Source organism: Rousettus aegyptiacus, unplaced genomic scaffold (genome assembly GCF_014176215.1).
Source record: "Rousettus aegyptiacus isolate mRouAeg1 unplaced genomic scaffold, mRouAeg1.p scaffold_m13_p_5, whole genome shotgun sequence".
Taxonomy (NCBI): domain Eukaryota; kingdom Metazoa; phylum Chordata; class Mammalia; order Chiroptera; family Pteropodidae; genus Rousettus; species Rousettus aegyptiacus.
This window is the reverse complement of record NW_023416308.1, coordinates 18,382,214-18,405,040: the sequence shown is the minus strand read 5'-3', so window position 1 is coordinate 18,405,040 and position 22,827 is coordinate 18,382,214. Positions and strand designations below refer to the sequence as shown.

Here is a 22,827-nt window from a genome sequence, read left to right as displayed (position 1 = left end):
CCAAAGTTTTTCAAACCAGTAGACCTAGCATTAACACAAACCCTCATGAGACAGGAACCCACAAGACGTACTCTGGGGACAACGTGAAGAGCCTAGCTAGAATGCAGGAGACATTCTTTTTTTTCATCCAGGGACAAATTTTATCTCATGATTTTAACTCAACAAAAGAGAAATGCCTGAGGAAGTCATGGAGGACCTCTGGGGGTTGCAAACGACCTTGAGGGAGTGGGGGAGGCAAACACAATTAGTCCTTTTTAAACAATGAGATGTCTTGCACCGTGGTACTTTAAGAAGGATGAACATCAACATGTCAGGCACCCTAAACTGCTCAGCACTGCTTTAAACGCTTAGCATTGCCTTGGGACTTTTGAGAGGCGTTAAGAATATCCGCAGTTTCTAACTTTTCCTAATCCAATCTGGTTGAAGAACTGGTTTTGAAGGGACCTGCTGTTACTTAATATTTCCAAGTCAGAAAGCATAACCCTAAGTGACAACGGCAGGGTTCTGAGGTCATACTCCCTGTGGGCAGTAGCTGCTCCAAGCCCAGCAGGGCCAGTCTTTAACCTGTCCCTTGGCACTTTCCCTTCCTCCAACCACACGAAGTCCCGAACTCTAAATTTTTATATACAGCTCATAACGTTCGGTGGCATTTTCAATGGGATCAGGTCTGAAGGTCTAAGAAGAGTCAGAAGATTCTCCTTCAAATGGTTAAGGACAGGGAATTCCACACAGACTCCATGTCAGCTCTGCTGCTGAGAGATGTACAAAGCAACTGTTAGTAAATGTCTCTTCCGCAGAGACAAAATCTGAGGTTAGGCTGTGAAACTTCACAGCTTAGCAAGTTAAAGAGAGGTGAGAAAGGTGAGCTTTTTAAAAAGCCAGGTGTTAGGTCCAAAGTGATTTTAGATATCAAACAGGAGGCAGTTTGGTAAAGGAATAAAAGAGGGAGACATGACACTGAAGAGGGCACACCATATGCTGGAGGATATGTCTCAGCTGACCCTGAACACTCTACAGCTGGGCACTATGGCCTCCACTGACAGACAAGGAGTCCAAGATTCAGCGAGGGGCCAGGAGGGCTGTTTCTGGCACCTGCCCAAGAGCCGGCACACTGGGCTCTTCCGGTCCCAGCTGCTTTTGGCCTGGACTTTTGCTTTCTCATTTGTACAATGTAAATGATGTCAAGGATCTCTCTCAACCAACTCTCTACTGTTAGATGACTACTTTTCACACAGAACTGTAACGTATCTGTTCATATGTCTGTCTCCCACACTGGACTATGCTTGTATTCATCCTGGAACCTTCAGTGAGACCCGAGAGCTGGGCATGTAGATGCTCAGACTGCTGAATGCACGAATGACAGACTGCCAGGGCGAATGTAAACACTGTATCTGAAAATTACCTCGCAAATTAACAAACAAAAGAACACCCCAGAAATATAATATATATGAAATACTTCCATATGGCCGGTCATCTCTCCGAAGGTTGAGCAACTCTAGAATGCAAGCTGGAACCATGAGAAAATAGTTGTTACATGTCCAAAAACAGCAAACTGGAAATGACAAAGTCCTAAAAGAGGAGAGATAAAACAAAGCCCCAAACTAAAAACCCATGATCTTGAAACAATCAGAAATCTAATGGCAAAATCCTGAGTGCTTTTAAAAATACTACAGATTTTCCATATTTTTCCCGGTTAAAAATATCTAAAAAACTTCTGAGACTAATAATAAATAATCCTTCTTTAGTTTACTGCTTAGCTTTTACAGACAGAGAATTATTTAAGAAACCAAATGTAACAACGTAATGTGGCATAGGCGCATTTCAAGAACAGGAGTTTGCAATTAAAAAACACACACACAAAAAAACAACTTTTATTTTTCCCTGAGTGGTAGTGCTGCAAATTAGAGAATGCTTGAAAAAACGGCAGAGAAGCAGTCTGCAGTGTTCTGAAGCAGACGTGGCATCAGGGAAACAACCACTCAAGCACACAAGTGGCATTTTGTGATCAAATTTATTTTTTGTTTAAATTTCATTTACTTTATTTTACTGTAATTTACACAAGAGACTGCCAAGTAAACTAGATATTTTACATTCACCACACATTCCCTCAAATCTCCACAGTTGTTAGAAAAACATTAAAATCCATGCGTTGGATTCTCATTTCCATGTGTGCCCAAGCTCCCAATGATGCTACAGATGCCAGCGAGAGTTAAGTTCATTAAAAGGAGAGGGCTAGACTCTTTATTTCACAAAATTAGCAATAATCTTCCTTCCTTGCATCACTTTGCAGACAATGATTATGTGTTGACAAAACCTATCTTACAATAGTGCCCCGAGAGTAAACATCAGTCTTGATCCTGAGTACACAGAGGACATATGCAATGTGGGGTTTGTAGCTGAGGATAACAGGGTATCGTAATGCAGAAGACATCCTTGTCTCAGTCACTACGATCACTTCGTTGGGGACACAGGACATGTGGGACAGGGGAAGCGAGGGGGGCAGGACTGTCAGCAAATCAGATTACTAATGCGATGTGACTATAGGGGCTGGCGTGTGGTAGGAGGGACGAGAGGTTAAGACGACAGTTTGTGACCTGAAGGCTTCAACAATATCATTCTATTCAAGCTTCCAGGACTGACAGGAGAAAAACTAGACTCAGACAGAGAAAGCTGATAAAAATCTTACCTATTGTTCCTTTCTTAAAAAAAAGAAAAATAAAATGAAATAAAATAAGGCAGCAGCAGCTTCTAACCAGCGTTTTCACGATGCTTATTCAGGGTATGTTCCAACGACATCCTCCTTGAGAGCACAGCCAAATGGGTGGAGGTGCACCGGCTCCTGGGCAGGGCCTCCTGTGTGCGGGCCAGCCTCACGCTGCCTCTTAAATTCCTCCTAATTCAAAGTCAGCGTCTCCCCCTTAAAGTGTGTTTCAACATGAAAAGAGCAAAACATCATCACTATCTATAGTCTATCGTGTAAGCTGTGAGGAATCTAAATCATTTGCATAGTTTCCAAGCTGTAATTTCAGAAAACAGTCATTTCAAAAACAAGACTCCGTGGAAGCACTTGTACTTCCAATTTTTCTAAACAGCCTACAATGCTATTAATTTCATTAATTTCTTTGTTTGCCTCACAGGAGCCTAAAAATTGTATAGTGTTTATTATACATCACAAACCATCATCTCGTTTTTGCTATGTCTGATGTAGAAAAATACTTGAAATTTAAATACAAAAATCCAATAAAAACCAGAAATTTTTTTTAAAAGGATTTTGTCCCTCAAAGCAAACAAGTAAAAACTGGCCTATAACTTTACTCCTTACTAATAGATATTGTCCAATTTGGCAGTAAGATAATGACCATCCAGACAGAAATCGTTATATGTACATTCAGAGTTTACGTTCACTGAATAGCAAAAAGATTTTGAATAATTTTTCTGTGGGAGTCTGTTGCTTATAAGACTGAAATAAAAATTTATAAGAGACTGATTTAAAAGGAAAGTAATAAAAGGCTATATATTTATATATGTATATATTGGTCCACAACTTGACATTTATGAAACATACTACCTAGTATTACACTGCAGTCAATTTGTCCCATTCATGGTATTACTCTGATTATTAAAATCTGTTCCAGGTATACATATTGAAAATATTCTTTTGCATTCTTGAAGATAGGTACAGTACTTTAGAGAAATTGTACTAATCCCTTCAGTATGTTTATATGTACATATATATACACGTGTGTGTATTCTGATCTGTAGCTCTACATGCATTTTATATACAGCTACGGATATACACACACTAACATATATACACACATGGCTGGGAACCTGTGCATGTGAGTACATAATCACAGGCACACGTCTGGGAAACGCCAACACTGCAAGATAACTGGTCAGATTCTTCTTCACTCATCACTGGCTGCACTTGTTCCCCTTACTTGACCTTGATTACGTAACTGTAAGGGAAGGAAAAGAAGTGCAATGCGTTAAAATACAGAGAGACGTAAAAAGAAAAACAAAAAAATTAGCTAAGAGCTTGGTGCACACATTATTAATTCCTCGAATGTTATCAAAACTTTTGGCAGAAAATGGATCCCAACTACTGCATTTAAAAAATTTAATCTCTTGAAGATTTTGTTTTTATTAATGGCAACATTTTGTTTATCAGAGGGAAAATAAATTAGAAGCAAATATAAATTATAGAAACTTAGAAGAACTGAACGAAAATAATAAACTTAAAAAAATGAACACTGAATTGAAGGGACGGACTCTGGGGGAATCCTGGCAGAGTTCATTCGTTCTTATCCTGTACAACTGCTTCTTTTCACTACTGAGCGTCACACCTCCTACATTCCGGAATTATAGAGCAGGTAGTGCACAGAAGGGGCGGCAAAGAACCACAGTGGAGTGAGAGGGGTGTTCTGTCTTGTGCTTTTCCTCAATAAATGCTGTAGTTCAATATTAACGAATAATGACCGTCTACTGTCAATTTTTATTTACTCAAACTGGTTTCGTTATGTGGGGTAGATTTTTGAGGCTCTTTTATCCCCTCTAGGAAAAGCTCTAATTTGAGCAAATAAATTTGTGTTAGAGATATAAGATCACAGAAATGTTTTGTGTTGTAAATGAAAACCAAAGTGCATTTATACATGTTAAAGCTATCTGTAAAGATAACTGAAGATCCAATGTGAAGGAAAGACTTTCTGGTGTGTGGAAAAACACTAAAATGAATTATTGAGGTGGGCCCTTATGGTATAGAAAAAGGAAATTTGCCTTAAAATGCTTTTACTTATTCCTTACTAACCACAAATGGTGCTACTGAGAAAAAGGTCAATTAACTGGATATCAATGAAAAATCAGCTGTCTCCTAGGACAATGCTACATGATGAATAAGTGCAGCTGGTAACTAACACTAAGAACTAGTTCGGGATCACTAAATTCAACCCATTCCACAGATAATAATTCAACCATTCACTGCCAACTTCTAAAATATCTCTCTCTTAAGTTCTAAAAATTAAACCACATTTAACACTTAGTCTCTCCTCAGCAAGTTAACTACTCATTACCAAAAGGTATTGTTTTTTAAACATTCTTTTTACCCAGGTCTTCACTTACACAGTTTGATATTGTCTCTGACCCTACAGGGGACTCATCTAGACATCAGCAGCCGACGTGCCTCGGACGGAACCCTTCTTACGCATCTAAACGTAAAATAAAATCATGAGCTGCTGAAATCACAGACTCTATATCGAGTTAGTAAGCAAAGGGAGAAAAAAGATCTAGAAGAGATGGTGAAGTGACTGTTGCCTGTTTATAACCACATCCACATAAAGAATGAAGTTCTGAGGCCCCTCTAGTAATCTTGGTCTAAAGAAAATCTTGCAAAAGGAGCACCAAAAATGTGTATTCTTGAATGTAGGAAACAAAAGCTTGCAGAATGATGATGTGAAATTATCAAAGACAGCCAATGTGAACTAGATATTGGGGCATTTTCTCACATATTAGTGAGAAAATGCCCCAATATCTAGTTCATATTTTTATAGTGCCTTGACCAGACAGGAAGCCATGAAGTATGGCCACCTCTGCTACTTCTGAGACCAGGGTGACTCAGAGCAGTTCTTTAAGGGAAGTTAATTGAAAAGAGGGAAGTGGATACAAACAATGTATGAGAAGCAATGAAGGACACAGCATACGTCAGAAAGGACAGGCATTCATAACAGCAGCCTATAGATATTTAAAAAAAAAAAACCTCAATGAAAAAATTAAGGAAAAGGATAGAAAAGGAACAAATGCAATAAAAATATTTCCAAAACCCAACCCTTTCCCCCCAACTCCAAGTAAAGTGCTAGTTGAGAATAAACGCAAAAGGTCTGCTCAAAGTATTCCTTCAGGTGCTGAGCCTAAACCCAGCATTTCTCTACAAGATTACAGGCAAAGGCATTCCGCTCATGCCTAACCTCTCAAGATGCTATTCTGTTTCTCCAGGGCCAAAACCCATTTGAAAGAAATCCAATTCTTAAAATATTTTTGAATTAAGAAGAGAATTACAATGTATCAAATTCTATCATTAGGTGTCAGGGAAACAGGACCTCAAGTAAAGGAAATTCCTCCATGGTGAAGGACTTAAAAATGTTAAGTCGCTTCAGGTAGGCAGTTTGGCCTGCAGGCATACTGCTGCCCAGATTGTGAAGAGGCTCACAAACCAAATGTTAGGATTCAGAGCAGCAGCAATGCGATGTGGAAGAAAGCACTACTCAATGACCTAGAACAAAATAACTGAAATGGGATTTTATATTAAGATGATTAGCACTTAATGCTGAAATTGGTCTTAAAATGTTTTTGAAATACATAACAAAGTAACTGCCACGTACCCCTAACCCTGAACCAATGACAGATTCCTACCAACTTCCTGGGGGTGGGTAGTTAGTCTGAATCACGGGGATACAATAATGATGATCTCCTCTTACATCTTCTTGTCAAGTACAAGTGCCAACTCATGAATAACTGACTTGCATGGGGAAGCAGCAGAGCCCACAGGCCCACAGCCACAGGTGGCAGCAAGAGTCCCCACTTCCTTGTCAGGGCTCTCATCGTGTTGACACTGGGACTGTTCTGTGTTCAGATATCAGGAGACTGAGAACCTGTGAGGGAAGCAGGAGCACTCCCCTGGGGGAAGAGGTCTCAGCTAAAGTCTGTCTAAGGGGTCCGGAGGTAGGTAGGGTTCAGAGCCCAAACCAGGGAGGGCTCTGTCCATCACCTTCCAACCGTGACCATTCTTCCTCATGTCATGGCTAGCCCTTCAACATAAAAATCAAAACCAAAAAGGCTTCCTTCCTGAGAGTTCAAATCAATAAAAATAAGTCTGTTCTGTTTTATTTTGGTGTGGGTAAATCCTTTTTGGAGATGCCAAGACTGTACCATATGAGCTTAGTCAGAATGAGTGTAATCATGCTGCTTTCTTTTGATATTCAGCTGACACCAGCTGCTTGGAAGGGCTGGAGACAGAGCTAGCAGGTATCTTTGGAGCCTGAAGTACCTTGGAAGGAACAAAACCAGGCAAGGCGGGGGAAAAGGGACTCAAACTGGGAGTGGTGGTGGTTGTGGGGGTGCTTCTTAGAGAAGGGCATCTGACTCTTAAGTAAGGAAGACAGAAGCATGAGAAAGGCATGGGAAAAAATGTAGGCAGGACCCATGACTTATTCCTGCCTGTTTAAATATTTTGTCTTGGGCCAGCATAAAAATAAGTGGGTGGGGGAGAGTCTTCTGCGCTTGCCATTCTAGCACCCCATTTCTAAGATCCAGAACTCAAAAGTAATACTAGTAGTATGGGAAATCAGAGGCTTCCATTGGCTGATCTAGAAACCGAACCCCGATTTATTATTTTCTCTATGGGAAAACATTCCAAATTTCATAAAATCGACTTAAAAACCTTTGGAACAAAATCCAATTCAAGTTGGAGACAGCCTAAAGTTTACTTTATGTATAAGATAAGGTTAAAACATTTTATTGTCTTATAAAGAAACTATGTCCTAGTCCTCTCAAAAGGTTTGTATAAAGCTAATTAGAAGCAGATCTACCATAATCACCAAAAGTAAGCAATTTTAAACACAGATTCTTTACGAAGCTCTGTGCCAAACAGATTTCTTTCTGTGCCAAAGAACCTTATTTGCTGCCACTCTCCTGTGATTAAATGGAGTTCCTGCCTCACACACAGGCGTCTGTCAAACATTCTCTCGCCTGCAGGGCTTCCAGAACTGAGGTCGCTGGCAGGACTCGAGATGACTGCATGGAAACCACTAGCCTATCCTGGACATGCCTTGGCCTCATTTCCCCCACGGGGCCTTAGTTTCAACTGAAAAGAAGTGGAACCCAGAGCAAAAGCAAAACCTGACCTGTGCAAGAGGAAGTCGAGGAAGAATCTGTCCCTGGAGGAATAGCGTGCTCACATGCTGCTCACTGGGGTGGGAGAAACTGGGGGGGGGGGGGGAAGAGGGAGCTTCTCATTTTGAAACATGGCATGCTGACCTCTAGTCCAAGGATCATCTGAATTTCTGCCTAAAGCTTATGAAGAAATAGGATTCACTGCTAGTCGTGGGAGGGAAAGAGGCTTTTCTGGAATCAGTGACAATACCATTCATCTTATCTTTTCCACAGAAGAGGAAACTAGGACTTTCTGTGCTAACATTAATAACTTACTGTGATAATAAAATGAGCCAAAGGCAACTTGGCTTGATAAAGTGGATGTCTAAAAGGACATGAACCAGGTACCATCACAGAGGACTAATGCATGAAAAAGAATATAAACCACTAAACATCTAACAGGTAACAAATTCTAAGTCAAGAAAGCTCTACTCTACTTTCATGAAAAAAGGTGCTCAATGAAAGAGAAATCAGAACATGTAAAAAGATAAGAGTTTCTAAGAAACTTGGTTTTGATAAACACAGACAGATTAAGCAATGGCTTCTAAAAATACTCTAAGTCTATACTTACTAAGCACATATACAGTACTAGAAAAAGAAAATTAAAGAATTTCCACAGGACACGAAGTCTTACTGTTTCTAGTTCTTTCTGAGTTTCATCTTCCATTCGCCTAATGTCTTCCATTGTCAGATCAATCCACTTGTCAATCCAACAAAAAAGCTGGCGATGAAAGTTTGTAAATATCCTTTTCTCTTGCTTTTAAAACAAAGAAGAATAGTATAAGATGTTAAAACTCTAAGATAAATGACGTATTAACTTTCTTTGTCTCAATTAACCCACAAAATCTATACATATTTAGTTTGAAAAGACCACTATGTTGGTTAGTAGAAATCTGAACTGCATATTATTGTCTTTTTATAAAACAAAATAAAAAGATTTCCCTGTGAAATGTGAAACAATATCACCTTGCAAAGGGAGCATGATTTAGTAGAAACTGAAAAATATGTGGTGTGTACATTCTGATCCTTCATAAACTGTTGCGGGATCTGATTTATTTTTACCTTTTTCTAAATGTCGATGACCAAAGGTCAACTCAATTTAATCTGCTATAAAATATACATTATCATTAACTTCTTTGCAAGTCAAAGAAATACTGTGAGGTGGAATACAATAATGCACTGAAAGAAAAAGAGCCCTGGGTTCTTTGGCATAAATGTTATATTTAAGAATTATTATACATTCTCCATTAATTTTTCTATTTTAATATTACTGCCTATATATATAGAGGGGGGGCGTAATTGAATATGGCTATATCCACATATATAACTAGTAACCGTAATTGCTAGATTATTTAAGTTTTACTAAAGTTTCTCAAAAAGAGAATAGCACACCGAACAGTAAGTACTTCAGTACTTTGGACAATCTTCAACTTTCACATTTTTTCCCAAGAACAAAAGGGACTTCATCAATTACATGTGTGACTTCTATTTATCAGAACTAGATTGTTAATCTATTATTATGATTCAAGAGGAAGAAAGGAAGCCAATATTTATAGAGCGCCTACTGTGAGCCAACTGCAAGCAGGCCCAGGAGTCTCCAGCACTTTGAGATCTTCTTTTAAAAAAACATTTAGAGCAGTTACAGTTTAAAAGTAGAAAAGTTATGGTGAAACTCAGATGCAACTAACTGTGGGTTCACAGATACAACAGGGGCTTCTTTATAATGATAATGGAATAAATATTCATCCTACAAGAAAAGTAATTACCAAAGAAATTTTCCATATTCCTTATGTGTTTATAACCATGTATATTTATATAATTACAATTCTCTCCCCTTCTAGATCAATGCACCTGTTACTTTCGCTTTAATAAAGAAGATATAAAAAAGGTAATTGGAATTTGGATCCTCAGATTATGTCACCCTAGGTTCAGAGTATAACTATTCTCAACAAGGACTCCTAACAGAAGACATGCGACAAGAAAGTGCAAAGCACACAAGAAGGTATATGTCAGAATCTATGTGGAAGGGTGGAAGGAATCCAGCCGAGCTGGAACAAAGGAGGCCCTCGGCAGGGAGGCAAGGCCTGGCCTCTCCCTTCAGCCAATTCTTGGACATCAGGTCCCCTCTGGGGACATACTGTATATGAAAAGGGCTCTCTACAAAGAGCCGGGCAAATACACGAAAGCACTATGAACAAAAAATTGCTATAATCTTCCCTAAAAGAAAAGAAACCCCTTGAAGCTTCTGTTGGCATCAGTCTTTGAGGTTTCTAGGGGGAAAAAGGTTGTAGAGGATTTACACAGGGATGTAATTTTTATCTCATAAATGAGAAAAAAGGGAAGTGGTAACAGAGTAAACATCCCATTGACAGTTATCTTAAATCTTAACCTAAATTTAAGTCAAGTCCCTGCACTTTGATCAGATTTTTACCTTTTGAATGAAGTTCTCTACTTTGCTTTGCAGTCCCCACCACTTGAATTTGATGGTCACCAGCTTATAGGCACACATCTGAGGACAGTCTGGGTTGTTTGCCAGCTCCTTCTAGATGAAAAACATTGAAAAGGAGAAGTGATGATTTAAATATTTATGTTTTGATCAAAACTGGCTGCTATGTAACAACATCACAGACATACGTGAAGAATACTACAATCTCATATGTGTTTAATTCAGGTATTTGGAAATTTGAAATCACTTTAGCAAAAGTGGCAGTATTCCCCTGCTGCAAACCCTCCTTCCACAGACGAAGTTACTTCCCAACTCTACAGTTTAATAGGCGTATTACTCTGTCTCAAATTATACTATTCGGATTTTATATTAAATATCGAATTCTATTCACATCATATCAATAGTGAGTCTGTAATACATAAGGGTTCTCATAAAACCATTATCGCACCCCCACCATGGATGTGGTGAGGCAAAATGAAAAAACGATGAAGAAATCAGTTGTCTGCTGTGTCCTCAAAACACTAGTAAGTCGAGTGGCACTGTTTATTAACTGAGGTATTTTCAATAGAAGGGGGATATAAAAAGGGATGCAGAAGCAAACATGATCTACATCAAGTCTTTGAAGGCAAATCCCAAACATCTGGACTTTAACATCCACGAGATTATACCTCACAGCTTAAATGATGTAGTCGGGGAATCAAATCAAGAGTTGTTAGAGTAAAAAAAGAGAGAGAGAGAGAGAGAAAAGAATATTTAAAATAAAAAAATAAATAAATAATAAAAGAACAAGGAAGAAAGGTGTGGGGACCTATCTGGATGAAAAGGGCCTGAAGAGATAAAATATAACGTATTTGTATGGAGAGAGGGAGAAAGGGAAGGAGGAAGGCAGCGAAAGGAGAAAACAAATATGGCAAAGTGGTAACTGTTAAACCTAGGTGGAGGTGTTCACTGTTTTATTTCAGCTTTTTTGGTTAGCTCTGAAATTTTTCATTATAGAAATTGGGCAAGGGGGATTGCAATCCATGGTATTACTGATCATTTCTGTGAAACGTAAAGCAGGCTTCTGCCTTAGTAAATTCAATATACTAGAGCATGTTTATTTGGGGGGAAGGGGTGAATATGTGTGTGTGGGGTGAACCAGGAACTTGTAGCACAGGTTCTTCCAAGGTGGCATGTATGGGAGACCAAAACCTTCCTGAGCTGACGCAGGAGAGAACCTGGGTTGGGCTCACGGCAGTGAGCAAATGCAGACACAGCCTTGCCTCTAGAGCGCATAGTACGTGCCCAGAAGGCAGATACTCATCAAAGAAACAGAGACAGCAGAGGCGGACTGCAGGCATGTCTACAGAAAGGACCATTTGATAAAGTTGGTGTACTTACAAGATGAAAGCTGTATCTCAGGACCATAGTGAGGACTAAGTAAGGCAGTGTATGCTCTGAGCTTAGTTGGTGGAACTCAAGGGCTTAATACATATTAGTTATCCCTCATCCTTATTCTTTCATAGTTATAATATTTGCCACTTAGAATTTGCAAAAAAAAAAAAAAATTTTTTTTTAAATAAAGCTTCTCAAAAGACTAGGAAGTCATGTGCAACACTATGGGGACTCTTTTATAAAAACTAAATTATTGAGTGAAAAGATAAAGCAGCCTTTTACAAGGCTCTCCTCTTTTTTACCTGTGTTCATGGCTTTACACAGTGCTCAAGACATTACAATGCCAGCATCAGTCACACTGTGTGCCACTGTCACTTCTTGTCAGCTTCAAGTCACTCACACGTTCCACTTTCAATAAGTTTGTTGTGTATGAGCAAATATTCTTTCCATTCAGCCACATACACATAAATTCAAAAACTGATGAATTTCTAGGTCTTATTCTAAAACCTCAAGATTATTCTTCATTTATGGAATCGTAGCACTAGACCACATTTCCCCCGCAAACTCTCAATAATGTTCCAGTTTCAAGTGAATTCTAAGGATAAGATATATGAAAAAATCTATTTTGGTATTATTAATAGAACTTAATGTTCTGTAGAATCCTGAATGACTGATCAACTTTTCTCAGAAAAATCTCTTCTGTAACAACAGTTCATCTTCTAAATAAATGACCTGGTAGATGGGTTAAATCAATGAGGTAACACCACAAGCATTTAAATAAAAATATTACATACAGCAAATCATCTTTTTGTAGGTGAGTGCTAAGTCAACAGAAGAACCTGGCTAGCCTAGCTCTATTTTCCCACGATTTCCTTCCCATAAAAGTGTGCCAATGTGAAAATTCTGCATGCACGTGCACACACACACCACTTTCCCCATCCCACACCCATACTGTATGAACAAGTTTAAATCAGCAACTGTTAAGTGAGTGCAATTTACAACCCAATCTGTGCTAGGTGTTGTAAGAGGACACCAAAGAGGCTGGCAGAGAGGAGAGTAATTATGCGCATAAGTAATGATAAAATCACAGCCACTGGTGCCAGTAATCTGAAGGGACATCCTTCTGTTGTGGTCACTGTGGCCCTGGGCAAAAATCACATTAATTGCAACTGCCCCTCCCCACTCCCTGACCTGCAGGCCCCATGCACCTAAGCTGGGCTCCAGTGTGCAGAAGTAGTCAACCAGCCTTCTACAACACACAGCTAGCTTCTGAGTGCTTACTTAGCCTTATTGAAATGACAAAACTGGTCTTTCACAGATCATTTTTCAATAAGCAATGAGCCAGTGCTGAGCTACTGTATTAGACAATGAGTGTCACTGAAAACCTTCATATGAGACAAATTTCAGTATATGTAGAATATGGCACTTAAAATTGTGAGATACACCTGCGAAACAGTTCCTATAATGCCAAGTAACTTCCTATGTAAGTGAGAAGGATCCTTAACTTCTTTAGGCTTCACTTCTCTGTCGGCAAAAGGAAAGGCTGGCCTCCATCAGAGCTTTTCATCCTCTATTTATGTTATACTAAAGACATAGATTAGTAAACTTAGTTCCTCGAGGGCTGGGGTGGGCCCAGGGCTGCAGGTGGTAAGCACATGGCCTTGACATCCAATAGCTTGCCCTAAAACTTCCTTTAATTTTGCATTGTATTCCGTAATATTCCTGGGCTTATTAACAAAATATCACCCTGCCCACCTACTCAGGGTGAATTTCCTCTGTGGGTGAGAACCTCTGATGCAACCACTGACTAGCCCTAAGAAACCTCCAGATGGAACATTCCATGGTCCTAATTACGGGCTGCTGATAGTTCTGAACTCCAATTCATTAGACACTCGTGCTAACTGAAAACCTTGGGTGTTTCCAGTAGAACACCGACTCTTCAGAATTCTCCCATTTTATAAAAACAACAGGATGAAGCATGGTTCTAATTAAAGAGTAAGCTAAATTTAATACGAGTATGCTTATACCAAACTTGGACTCTAAGAACAGAGCACACAACACAAGACTTCAACAATTACCTAAGTTTACTTCTCACATTCTAGTAACTCTGGCAGGTTGTTCAAATCAATTATGGTAATACTGGTAATTTATAAAGTAACACTGGCCTATAAAATTCAGTTTAAAAACTGTAAGTGATAGGACAAAAAAGAATCAGTTCTCTAAGCTATCTTCCCCAGATCTAAAATGAACAGTCAATCTCAATCTGCTTTTATGTTTTCCATCCCACTTACAAGTAATTATTAAAAAAAAAATACAGAAGCTATATATTTTCCTTAAATTATTATTATTATTACTATATATGTGGTATTTGAGGTCTCATCCAATTCTAAAAAATGACTTATGCAATTGACCCCTTAGTTTGAGCTATGGTCTTAAAACTACCGTTAAGGAAATGGCTTTAAGAGTCTTCATACTTAGAAAATAGTGAAATTGCCTAGATGCAGTAAGTAAAGGCTAAAAGAGTTCTTTTGGCACCATCTTTCTAGGGTGGAATCTGATACTATATAATTAAAAAGTCTTAAAGCTGTTCATATCTCGTGTATACTATATACCCTTTAAACTGGTAATTCTTTCAGAAATGCATCCCAATCCATCAGTTAAGAAAATAACAACACTGTAGATTTATAACAGCAAAAACCTGTTGTAAGGAAAGTGGTCAAATATCTCACAAACCTACTATGTACAGCCATTAAAAATCATCTTTTCAAATAATGATTAACACTGTAAAAAAAAATCGAAATATGAATATAAATAGGTATCCATGTTGGTATAAACATCTGTAACAAAATAAACTTGAATCAGAAAATATAATAGTAATTAAACAGTGAGACTACAATTGCTTTTAATTCTCTGTGCACAATTCTTTATTTTCAAAACTCAGTAAATATGTATCTTTATAAACAAAAAAAACCCTAATATGTTTAAAAAATAAACTCTAAAAAAGTTTTTGCCTTCAGCTGTGTATAAAGGTTTACTTTGCCCTAAATTATCTGGGTACTATTTCAAATCTTCGTTCTGCATTGAGTATAAACAATCTAAATGTTTTCCTGCCTCCCCTTTTTTTTGATGTTTAATAAATGAAAACAACAAAATCGAGCTAAAAGCTGAACTAAGATCTTTAATATATAACTTTAGTCCAGTCCATATTTAAATTTTCCTAATCTTAAATTTCTAAAGCAAAAACAAGATATACATAGAGTAAAATATTATCGGCTCTTCGGAATTATAGAAATATTCTTGTGACAAAAAATGTGTAACTTTTAAAATGTGAAAAATCTCAATAAGATAAATATTTGGGAATACCCCTCCACCCCACATTGAGAGCCACATTCTGGGATACACAGAGCCCAAAGGAGTTCCAGTTTGTCTGCCTCACCCACAGAAGGCTCACTGCTGGGGCAGGACAAAGCTTCCTCTTTGGTCTTAAACAATGCAAATGTTTTCTAATTTCTTTTCTCTTCACCAGTTAAAATAATAAACCCAAAGCAAAAAAAAAGGCCAAGACCTAATTCAGATCATTCGCACACAATTCCAATCCAGCCCAAATCTAACTTTTCCTAACCTAAGGCAAAACAGAAATAACACTCCTGACCTACAAGTAAATAAAATTATTTTGCTGATGAATGTGAGTTTTATATAGAGTAAAGCATAAAAATTTAAATGAATAATTGAAAATAAAAGGTAAAATATGCTTGGTTACCAAGAGATAAGAACAATCATAAATTCTATAAAATGAACCTCACGGGCTAACAGAGTCATAACAAATTATGACTCATCTCAACATAATTTAAATTTCATCTGTAATAGAGCTAGCACTAGTTGTAAGATGTTTTCAAAGTTGTATTTAAATAGTTTGTGTATTCACTGAATTCCTTACATTTCACGTTTCTAACTATAAATGAAACCCCCAAACTCAGATCATGTTTTTAATTTTACGACGCATATTAGGTTACTCTGAGGTATGTGGATGAGGCCTGGGGAAGGGGGCTAATGTATACCGACGCCACACAACATAGCTAAACAAAACGCAGCATGTTTAACTGGAATGGTGAGCAATCAGCCCATGTTATCCACAAGAACTAGTTTCTTGCATCTATTATAAATATATACAAATAGAAGAGAATTTTAAAAAAACCAAAAGGCATTCTGGAAATTCATTTTCTAAAAATACAATTCCCTTACAGTCTTGTGCTACATGTCAACTCTACATACACCTCTTCCTACTTAAAATGTATTGAGACGAAGATGTAATAGGTATATGCTACACTCAACCAAAGGTAATACTTTGCAAGGACACAGCAGTTTCTATAAGGCTCACACTCTCTTCAGATTTTAATTTTTTAATTTAAGGCAGTCTGAACACTCAATTTCAGCTGTTGATTTTGTAGTGTAAGTTTCCAACCCAGATTTCACTGAGAAAGTTAAAAATAAATGCACTGCTGGGGCTGTTGCCAGTACATGTATCAGTAAATATCAACACAAGATTACAGAATATATGTGAAATATGTGTACTGAAATTTCAAGCAAAACCTGATTCCTCAACTCACAGCCATTCCCTCACCCTTGTTTAGATTTTGGTAGCCACCTGGATAGACCTACACTGGATGTATATTCTCTGTAAGTACATGGGCAAGTCCAACGTTTGATTTTTATTTGGTTTAAGACAGTTAACTGGCATCCAGCAAATCCTGAGTACTTACTATGAGGAAACATCTGTGCTAGGCGCTGTCACATATCAAGCTAAGTCAGACACAGAGCTTATGGACGAAAATCAGTGAGTAATGGGGGACGGACATAGGTCAAGGAAGGCAGAGTGAAACCATCCACTACCACTCTGACACAAGATACAGTAAGTGTCATAAGAAGGTCATCAACAAAGAACTCCAGTAGGGTTCAGAGGTGAGCGATTCCTATCTGCTTGGGCAAATGGGAAATGTTAAATGGAAGAAGTCAACGTGAGAGAAAGTTCAAAAGATTAAACTAATTGTAGGTTAAACTAATTCACAAAAATAAGCAAAATGAAATCAAGACAGGAAAGCTAACTGCCTGTGAGAAGAATCAAATTTCCATGCCTCCAAACTTAATATTTTTGTACTTCACGCCCATTTTCATTTTACTAATAAGAACTATGACGTGTGCTTGGTGCTTGTGTCCAATTACTCTAGGAGTGACACTATGTACAAGTGAAACCACAAGTTCTCTTTAAATGAAACTCATGAAGACAACTCTATGTCCCTGAGTGTCAGTAAGATGCTTCCAAGAGGCCCATCCTGCTAAATCACTTTTTGAACCTGAGTAACACACTTCACTCATTCAGGCCTGAGGCTTTAGTTCTGCCTGGAACAGATGCATTCAGGATCCAGGTAAGTCTAGAACTGAACATGTACTGCTCCAGGAGTAAGTACGTGGAGATTCTGGAAAACGTGGAATAGCAAGTGTTAAACACATTATTTTTAAAAACTGAATTAAAAACCTAGTTGCCAAACCAAGTACTCAAAAAAAAAAAAAAAAATCAGCTGTGTTTTAAGGTCTGCTTTATTACATATAATCCATAATGTGGTCTAACCAGAAACTAATTGTTAAGCTTCATTATACCATCCACTATGAGGTTTCAAATGGAGATTACAGGGAGGGAGCAGCTTTTCACATCCTTCGTGGGACTCGCAGCCATGTGGAGATGAAGACACATGAAAACAGTCTTTCTCCCTGGGTGGCTATCAGTAAAGGGCAGTGCTCATTATTTAGCCTCCTGAAAACTCTCTGGGCTACTTTCCTGCCAGTCTCTATCTCAAAGAGATTTCCATGGCTAAGTTTCAACTTCTCCCTCATGCCCCACTTCCAGTCTACCAATCTCTGGCTAACAGAACCTGTGGTTATCTTTACTTTAGACCACTGACAACCAAGGCTACCGCCTTTTTTTCACAGATGTGAGGTAAAAGAAAAAGGAGTCTTAGAAGCATAGCAGGAAATACATTAGCATCTTCATAATCCACAAAGACGGCTGCCCTCCACTGGCTTAGAAGATCCAGAATGGCCTTTCTAGCAATTCTAAAATGAGTTTAAAAAAGCGTGACCGAGCAGGTAAACGGTCTGTTTTGAAAAGCTCAGCTCCAAATGCCAGAGCTTCTGCTCAGACTGAAGTTAATGTAGAAGACAAATGGGACATGCCTATATGATTAGAAAGAGTGTACACACACACACACACACACACAACATAAAAGCTGCCACAATTTCTGGATCAGCTTCTTTATTTGACCTGATCCTCTTATAGCCCAATATTCAGATACTGGCTGAGTCTTCTAAAACATGCCAAGCACTGTTAAAGACCAGATGCAAAACCTCTTACAAAGACCTTTACAGGCCTAATTTTTTAACTATCATATATATGTAGACACAGAAGCTTAAGTCTTCAGGAGGCGTCTGGATTAAATGAAGAAAGAAATGAGGCCTTGCCATAGGATAGAAATGACACCATAATCTTCAAAGGTAGTATTTTGATCCGTTAAAAGACAACTCTTCACCATATCAGAGGCAAACTGAAAAGCCAGAAGAATTCATATGTGAATTGTTTTTCATACACCATCAGAATAAGTAGTCATACTAATGTCACAACACAAAGCCCCCAAAACACAAATGAACCAAAACATGTACATGTGTACACACATGTGCAGTGCTACAGAGAAATACGACATTCATGTCCACAGAAATTCACAATTCTGCCTTGAAGCGAAAATCTTTACAGGTTATAAATCGCCCTCCTATTACTATACACAGAATCACTTAATCAAATATTGAACTCTAAATAAATATATATATATATATATGTATGTATATATACATACGTGTGTGTGTGTGTGTGTGTGTGTGTGTGTGTGTATTTCATGTGCTCAGATTTATAAAATTCTTTTTCAGAGGAAAACTTAATACCCAACTAAGGCCTCCATCTCTGGGTTTGTAATTTTTTAAAAATAAAAAAAGTATGCATAGTAGTAGGCTAAAAAAAGTTCTGTATTCTTAACCAATGTGCAAAGTATAACAATCTACTCCCTGGCAACCATGTGATTTCACACTATCAAAGGCTCTTTAAATTGTGTGGCCTCTGGCTTATGGTTGACCCAAGTCGAGCACTCATTAAACACACATAACCATAGGAGGTAAGGATAGGTAAACCAATAACCCCCAAATACCAGAACCAGGGAACTCTTGGATGCCAGAGAGAGAAAAAGGAGTAACTGTGCCCCCATATTACAGGGGTATCGAAATAATCAACCCAAAGAGATGATGAAGCCTTCTTATTTTCAAAGACCAAAGCAATAATGTAAGAAAGACTATGGCAATAATGTAAGAGCTACTACTTATTGTGTTCTCCCCCTGTGCTGGCAATGTAACATTCATTCACTACCTCATTTAGTCCTCACAACCACCTTCCAAGGTGGTTACTAATATCATTACCATTTTAGAAATGCGGAAATCAAGGCTCAGAGTTAGGATTGTTATTCAGGTCACAACTTGTGACAGTTTCATGATGGGTTTTTAATGGATCTCCCTTAATGCTGTCACCTACAGATTCCCTGACGTCTCATATTAACAGCAATTATCAAATTCTGGCAAATACCATGAATACAGACAGCTACACAACTGCCATGATGTGACACAGCACAAAAGGTACAGGTGGGTGATTTGGAGTCACTGGCTTAAGAGTCAGAATCTGTTACGTCTCCATGTGTTACCCATCTCTGACTAGCACTGAATCAGGCGGCACAGGAATGGCAGACATCTTAATGTTTCTTCTACGACTATTATCTGTGTTTCTCTGGCCATTTCTCAGCTATAAAATGAAACAGTTGTACTAAGCCTGCAGGAAAATTGTGAAGATTAAATACTCCCTTGTATACTGCCTGGCACCAGGGAAGTTTCTTTTCCCCTTTCCAGTCTGATGCAGACAAGCAGTAAATACTACATACAATAATTCAGAAGGAAACCACCATTGTGGAATAAGTAAGAAGTTTCTAAGAGATGATGAGGTTTGCACTTAGCTGTGAATATACTTTGGAATCTGTACTGGCGAGTTTCTGCTGAGGGGCATGGGAGGCCTTCAGGACAGCTGTGGAACCAGAATCCTGGGTAAGGAGGAATAGAGCAGGATTTCTCTTCTTTGCTTTAATTACCATATTTTTTTCCCTACTCTCATATTTCAGAAATACGGAAATCTCCAACTACCATCCTTCCCCAGTGCTACCTTCAGTGCCATTTATTGACACATAGGGCTCGTCAAATACTGACTAGATCAAGTCAGTCCATAGGTTCCTAATTTTTCTATGTTGTTTTATCAGCTAGTCATAGAGTAGCTGCATCCACTATCACTTGGCTAATGTTAACTACCAACAGGCAAATAGGTAAAAAAGGTATCACTACTGGCCAGCATTCTCCCAGAGAAATAATAAGTTAGTCAGTCTCTCTCTGTCTCTCTGTCTCTGTCTCTGTCTCACACACACACACACACACACAATGGGGGGAAAGTGCTATATGCAACCTGAACAAATGTAAAATTCAATTATTTCTAAAAACTAAACCTATCTTAGAATTTTAAATAATCACTAATGGGTAATAAAAGACAAAAGCAATGTTAGTTCAAAAGGTAAAAACCATAAATAAAAAAGGAATAAGAATCATATTCCAGGTTACTAAAAGGTCAGAAATCAGGTAAAAGTTATAGTATCAAACTACCTTTGCTACAGTCAACAATTGAGCCCAAACACAATAGCCCACCATGAAACGCATTATTGCCTTCTCAAGTTTATACCTGAAAAACTGATCATTTGAAGAAAATTCAGTATTTAATTCACCTCGGAGTCTCAACCTCATGCTCCTCTATTCCCTATAAAAGTATCAGCTAGAGAGTTAGTACTTAATGGAGCAAGATGGCCTTTTAGAAGATACGGCAACCTTAGAAGCTGCCACCTGTCTGTGGCCCTAGCATGGCACTCTCTTTTAGAAGGCCAATGTTAAATCTCAAAGGAGAAAGGCTTCTGCCCCGGCTCAGGGCCAAGTTCTCAAGTCCACAGCTAAAAAGCTGGATGAGGGTGGGGGATTTTTTTTTAATCCATCAGAGTAAATTTAGATCATGCATACTGAATTCATTCCTTGATTTGTAAGTGACATGTACCACTTTCTGGGTATTAAGGTAAAAGCCTCTAGTCATGGCCATTAAACTAGGAGAATCTTGAACTGAACTCTATCCAGGGAACAAATGTGAAAATAAGGTAATTATGAATCATTGTCTTAATGAAGTCAGACACATTCTTCATTTTAATTGATGTGCAAGACAGGCCACAAAACAGTCTGACAACCATGAAGAACCATGGGGCTGCTATAGTAACCCTCTATCTGCAAGCAAAAAGTAGGACCTAGACAGCATTTATTGAAGACCTGTGACTGGCTTCAGCGTAAACAGATTGGTTACGAAGTAAAATCCTACCTGTGGAAAATCTGCTCTGGGCAGGTTTAGGTTTTGCTCCTCCTGTCAAATTAGCTGTAATAACTTGCCATCAACACATTAAGCCTTTTTTAAGGGTTTGTCATTTAGTTTAGCAAATGTCTTTAAAATGCATTACATTCCTACAGCAATTTAAATGTTTACCTTGACATTGCTTTTCTTACTTCTCTCAACAAAGCAAGGATGTACTCTTTATTAGAAAACAACTACTTGCATCAAAATTGTCCTCTGGTGTCCTGCTTTTCAAAGTATAATTATTAAAAGGAACATAAGCTCAGGTGAAGGGAACTTCTTCAGTTTTTACTGAGTAAATTTAAACTACAAGCCCTCATTTAAAATGGAATTTTATACTGCTTCAGGTCTCAAAAGAGAACATTACAAACCCCAAAGATGAAAACTACTTGTCTCCTTTAAGAGTTATCGGAATAGCATTATGCTGAAAGTGACATTCTGTCTATGTTCTGTCTGTTAACGCAGCACAGACTTGCTGGCCAACTGCAACTGGCTTTAAGTCCTTATCGCAAATAAAACTATTTTTGTGCCATTTCTATTTTTCACTTAAACGTCACTAGCTCAAGACCTGTCAAGTGTTCTGTTGCCAAGACTCTGCCTGTCAGAAAGGTCAGCATCCAGTACCTTCCAGTTGGGTCCCAAAGGGCCTCTCTTGGTCTTGGCTGACTGGAATAATGCTGGGTCTTCATCAGCTTTGTAGTCCTGCAAAGCAAAACAAAGTCAGAGGCAGCAAAGAAAACCAGAGAAAATTCTTTAACCTTGCCAGAATAGCTCTTTGCAGCTACTAGAACACATGACAGAAACCAATTAGGTTTACTGTGCTTTTGCATAAAAGTAGGAAAATGCTTCTATATGACATTACATTTTCAGTTTGGTTCTCTTTGCTTTAAATTTTTACCTTAAGGCAAAATGACTACATAATAAAAAAGTAATAAAAGTCTTAGTTAGCAGTCCAACACTGGTTACTGGATAGCTATCTGCAAGAATAAATCTTCCAACATTTTTCAACAGTTCCAGTATTTTGATATATGTATAGTCACATTCAAGAAATGAAACGTACCTAATACCAGTTTTGACGATATCCAAAGATGATGACATTGGACTCTTAATGTCCGCTAGAGAGTCACTACTGTGACTGGGAACACAGGTCAGAACTACTGATGCTCGGCACCCACCGTCTCTTTCACGGTGGGGCCTTGGGTAGATGACTCTACTATAAAGCCAGCTTTTCCAAAACCATGTCCAGAGAGCCATGAGGCCCATATACCCCAGCTTCCTCATAGAAGAGGGACTGTACTCATGGCAGCCCCTCCTTGTCAAAGGAGGTGAGGGATGAGTTTATGTCTCATTATGGGAATACCTCAGTTACATGTCAAGTCACAGCGGAACTGCCCTCAAATTTAGGTTTTATGCAAGGTTCTACTGTGTGTGAATTCTATTTCTCTTAACATACTCTTCCTGATAGAATGAGGGAAATGAACGGAGTAAATCTTTTTAAACCTGTCTGCTTTACAAA

At 38.4% G+C, this 22,827-nt stretch overlaps 1 protein-coding gene across 2 annotated transcripts in view; it reads right to left on the bottom strand.

Moving 5' to 3' along the window:
* Nucleotides 1-1,992: 1,992 nt before the first annotated feature.
* The window catches only part of PITPNB (phosphatidylinositol transfer protein beta), a 61,135-nt gene continuing 40,300 nt past the window's right edge, over nucleotides 1,993-22,827 (bottom strand). The window contains exons 8-12 of one of the 2 annotated variants that reach the window (XM_016129662.2): nucleotides 21,936-22,013; nucleotides 10,355-10,465; nucleotides 8,558-8,680; nucleotides 5,119-5,204; nucleotides 1,993-3,959 (exon numbers count right to left, since the gene is read on the bottom strand). In XM_016129662.2, coding sequence (XP_015985148.1) covers nucleotides 5,157-5,204; nucleotides 8,558-8,680; nucleotides 10,355-10,465; nucleotides 21,936-22,013 — 360 coding nt within the window. In that variant the 3' untranslated portion in view covers nucleotides 1,993-3,959; nucleotides 5,119-5,156. The remainder of the gene's footprint in view (nucleotides 3,960-5,118; nucleotides 5,205-8,557; nucleotides 8,681-10,354; nucleotides 10,466-21,935; nucleotides 22,014-22,827) is intronic. The other variant, XM_016129661.2, reaches the window with a different exon arrangement.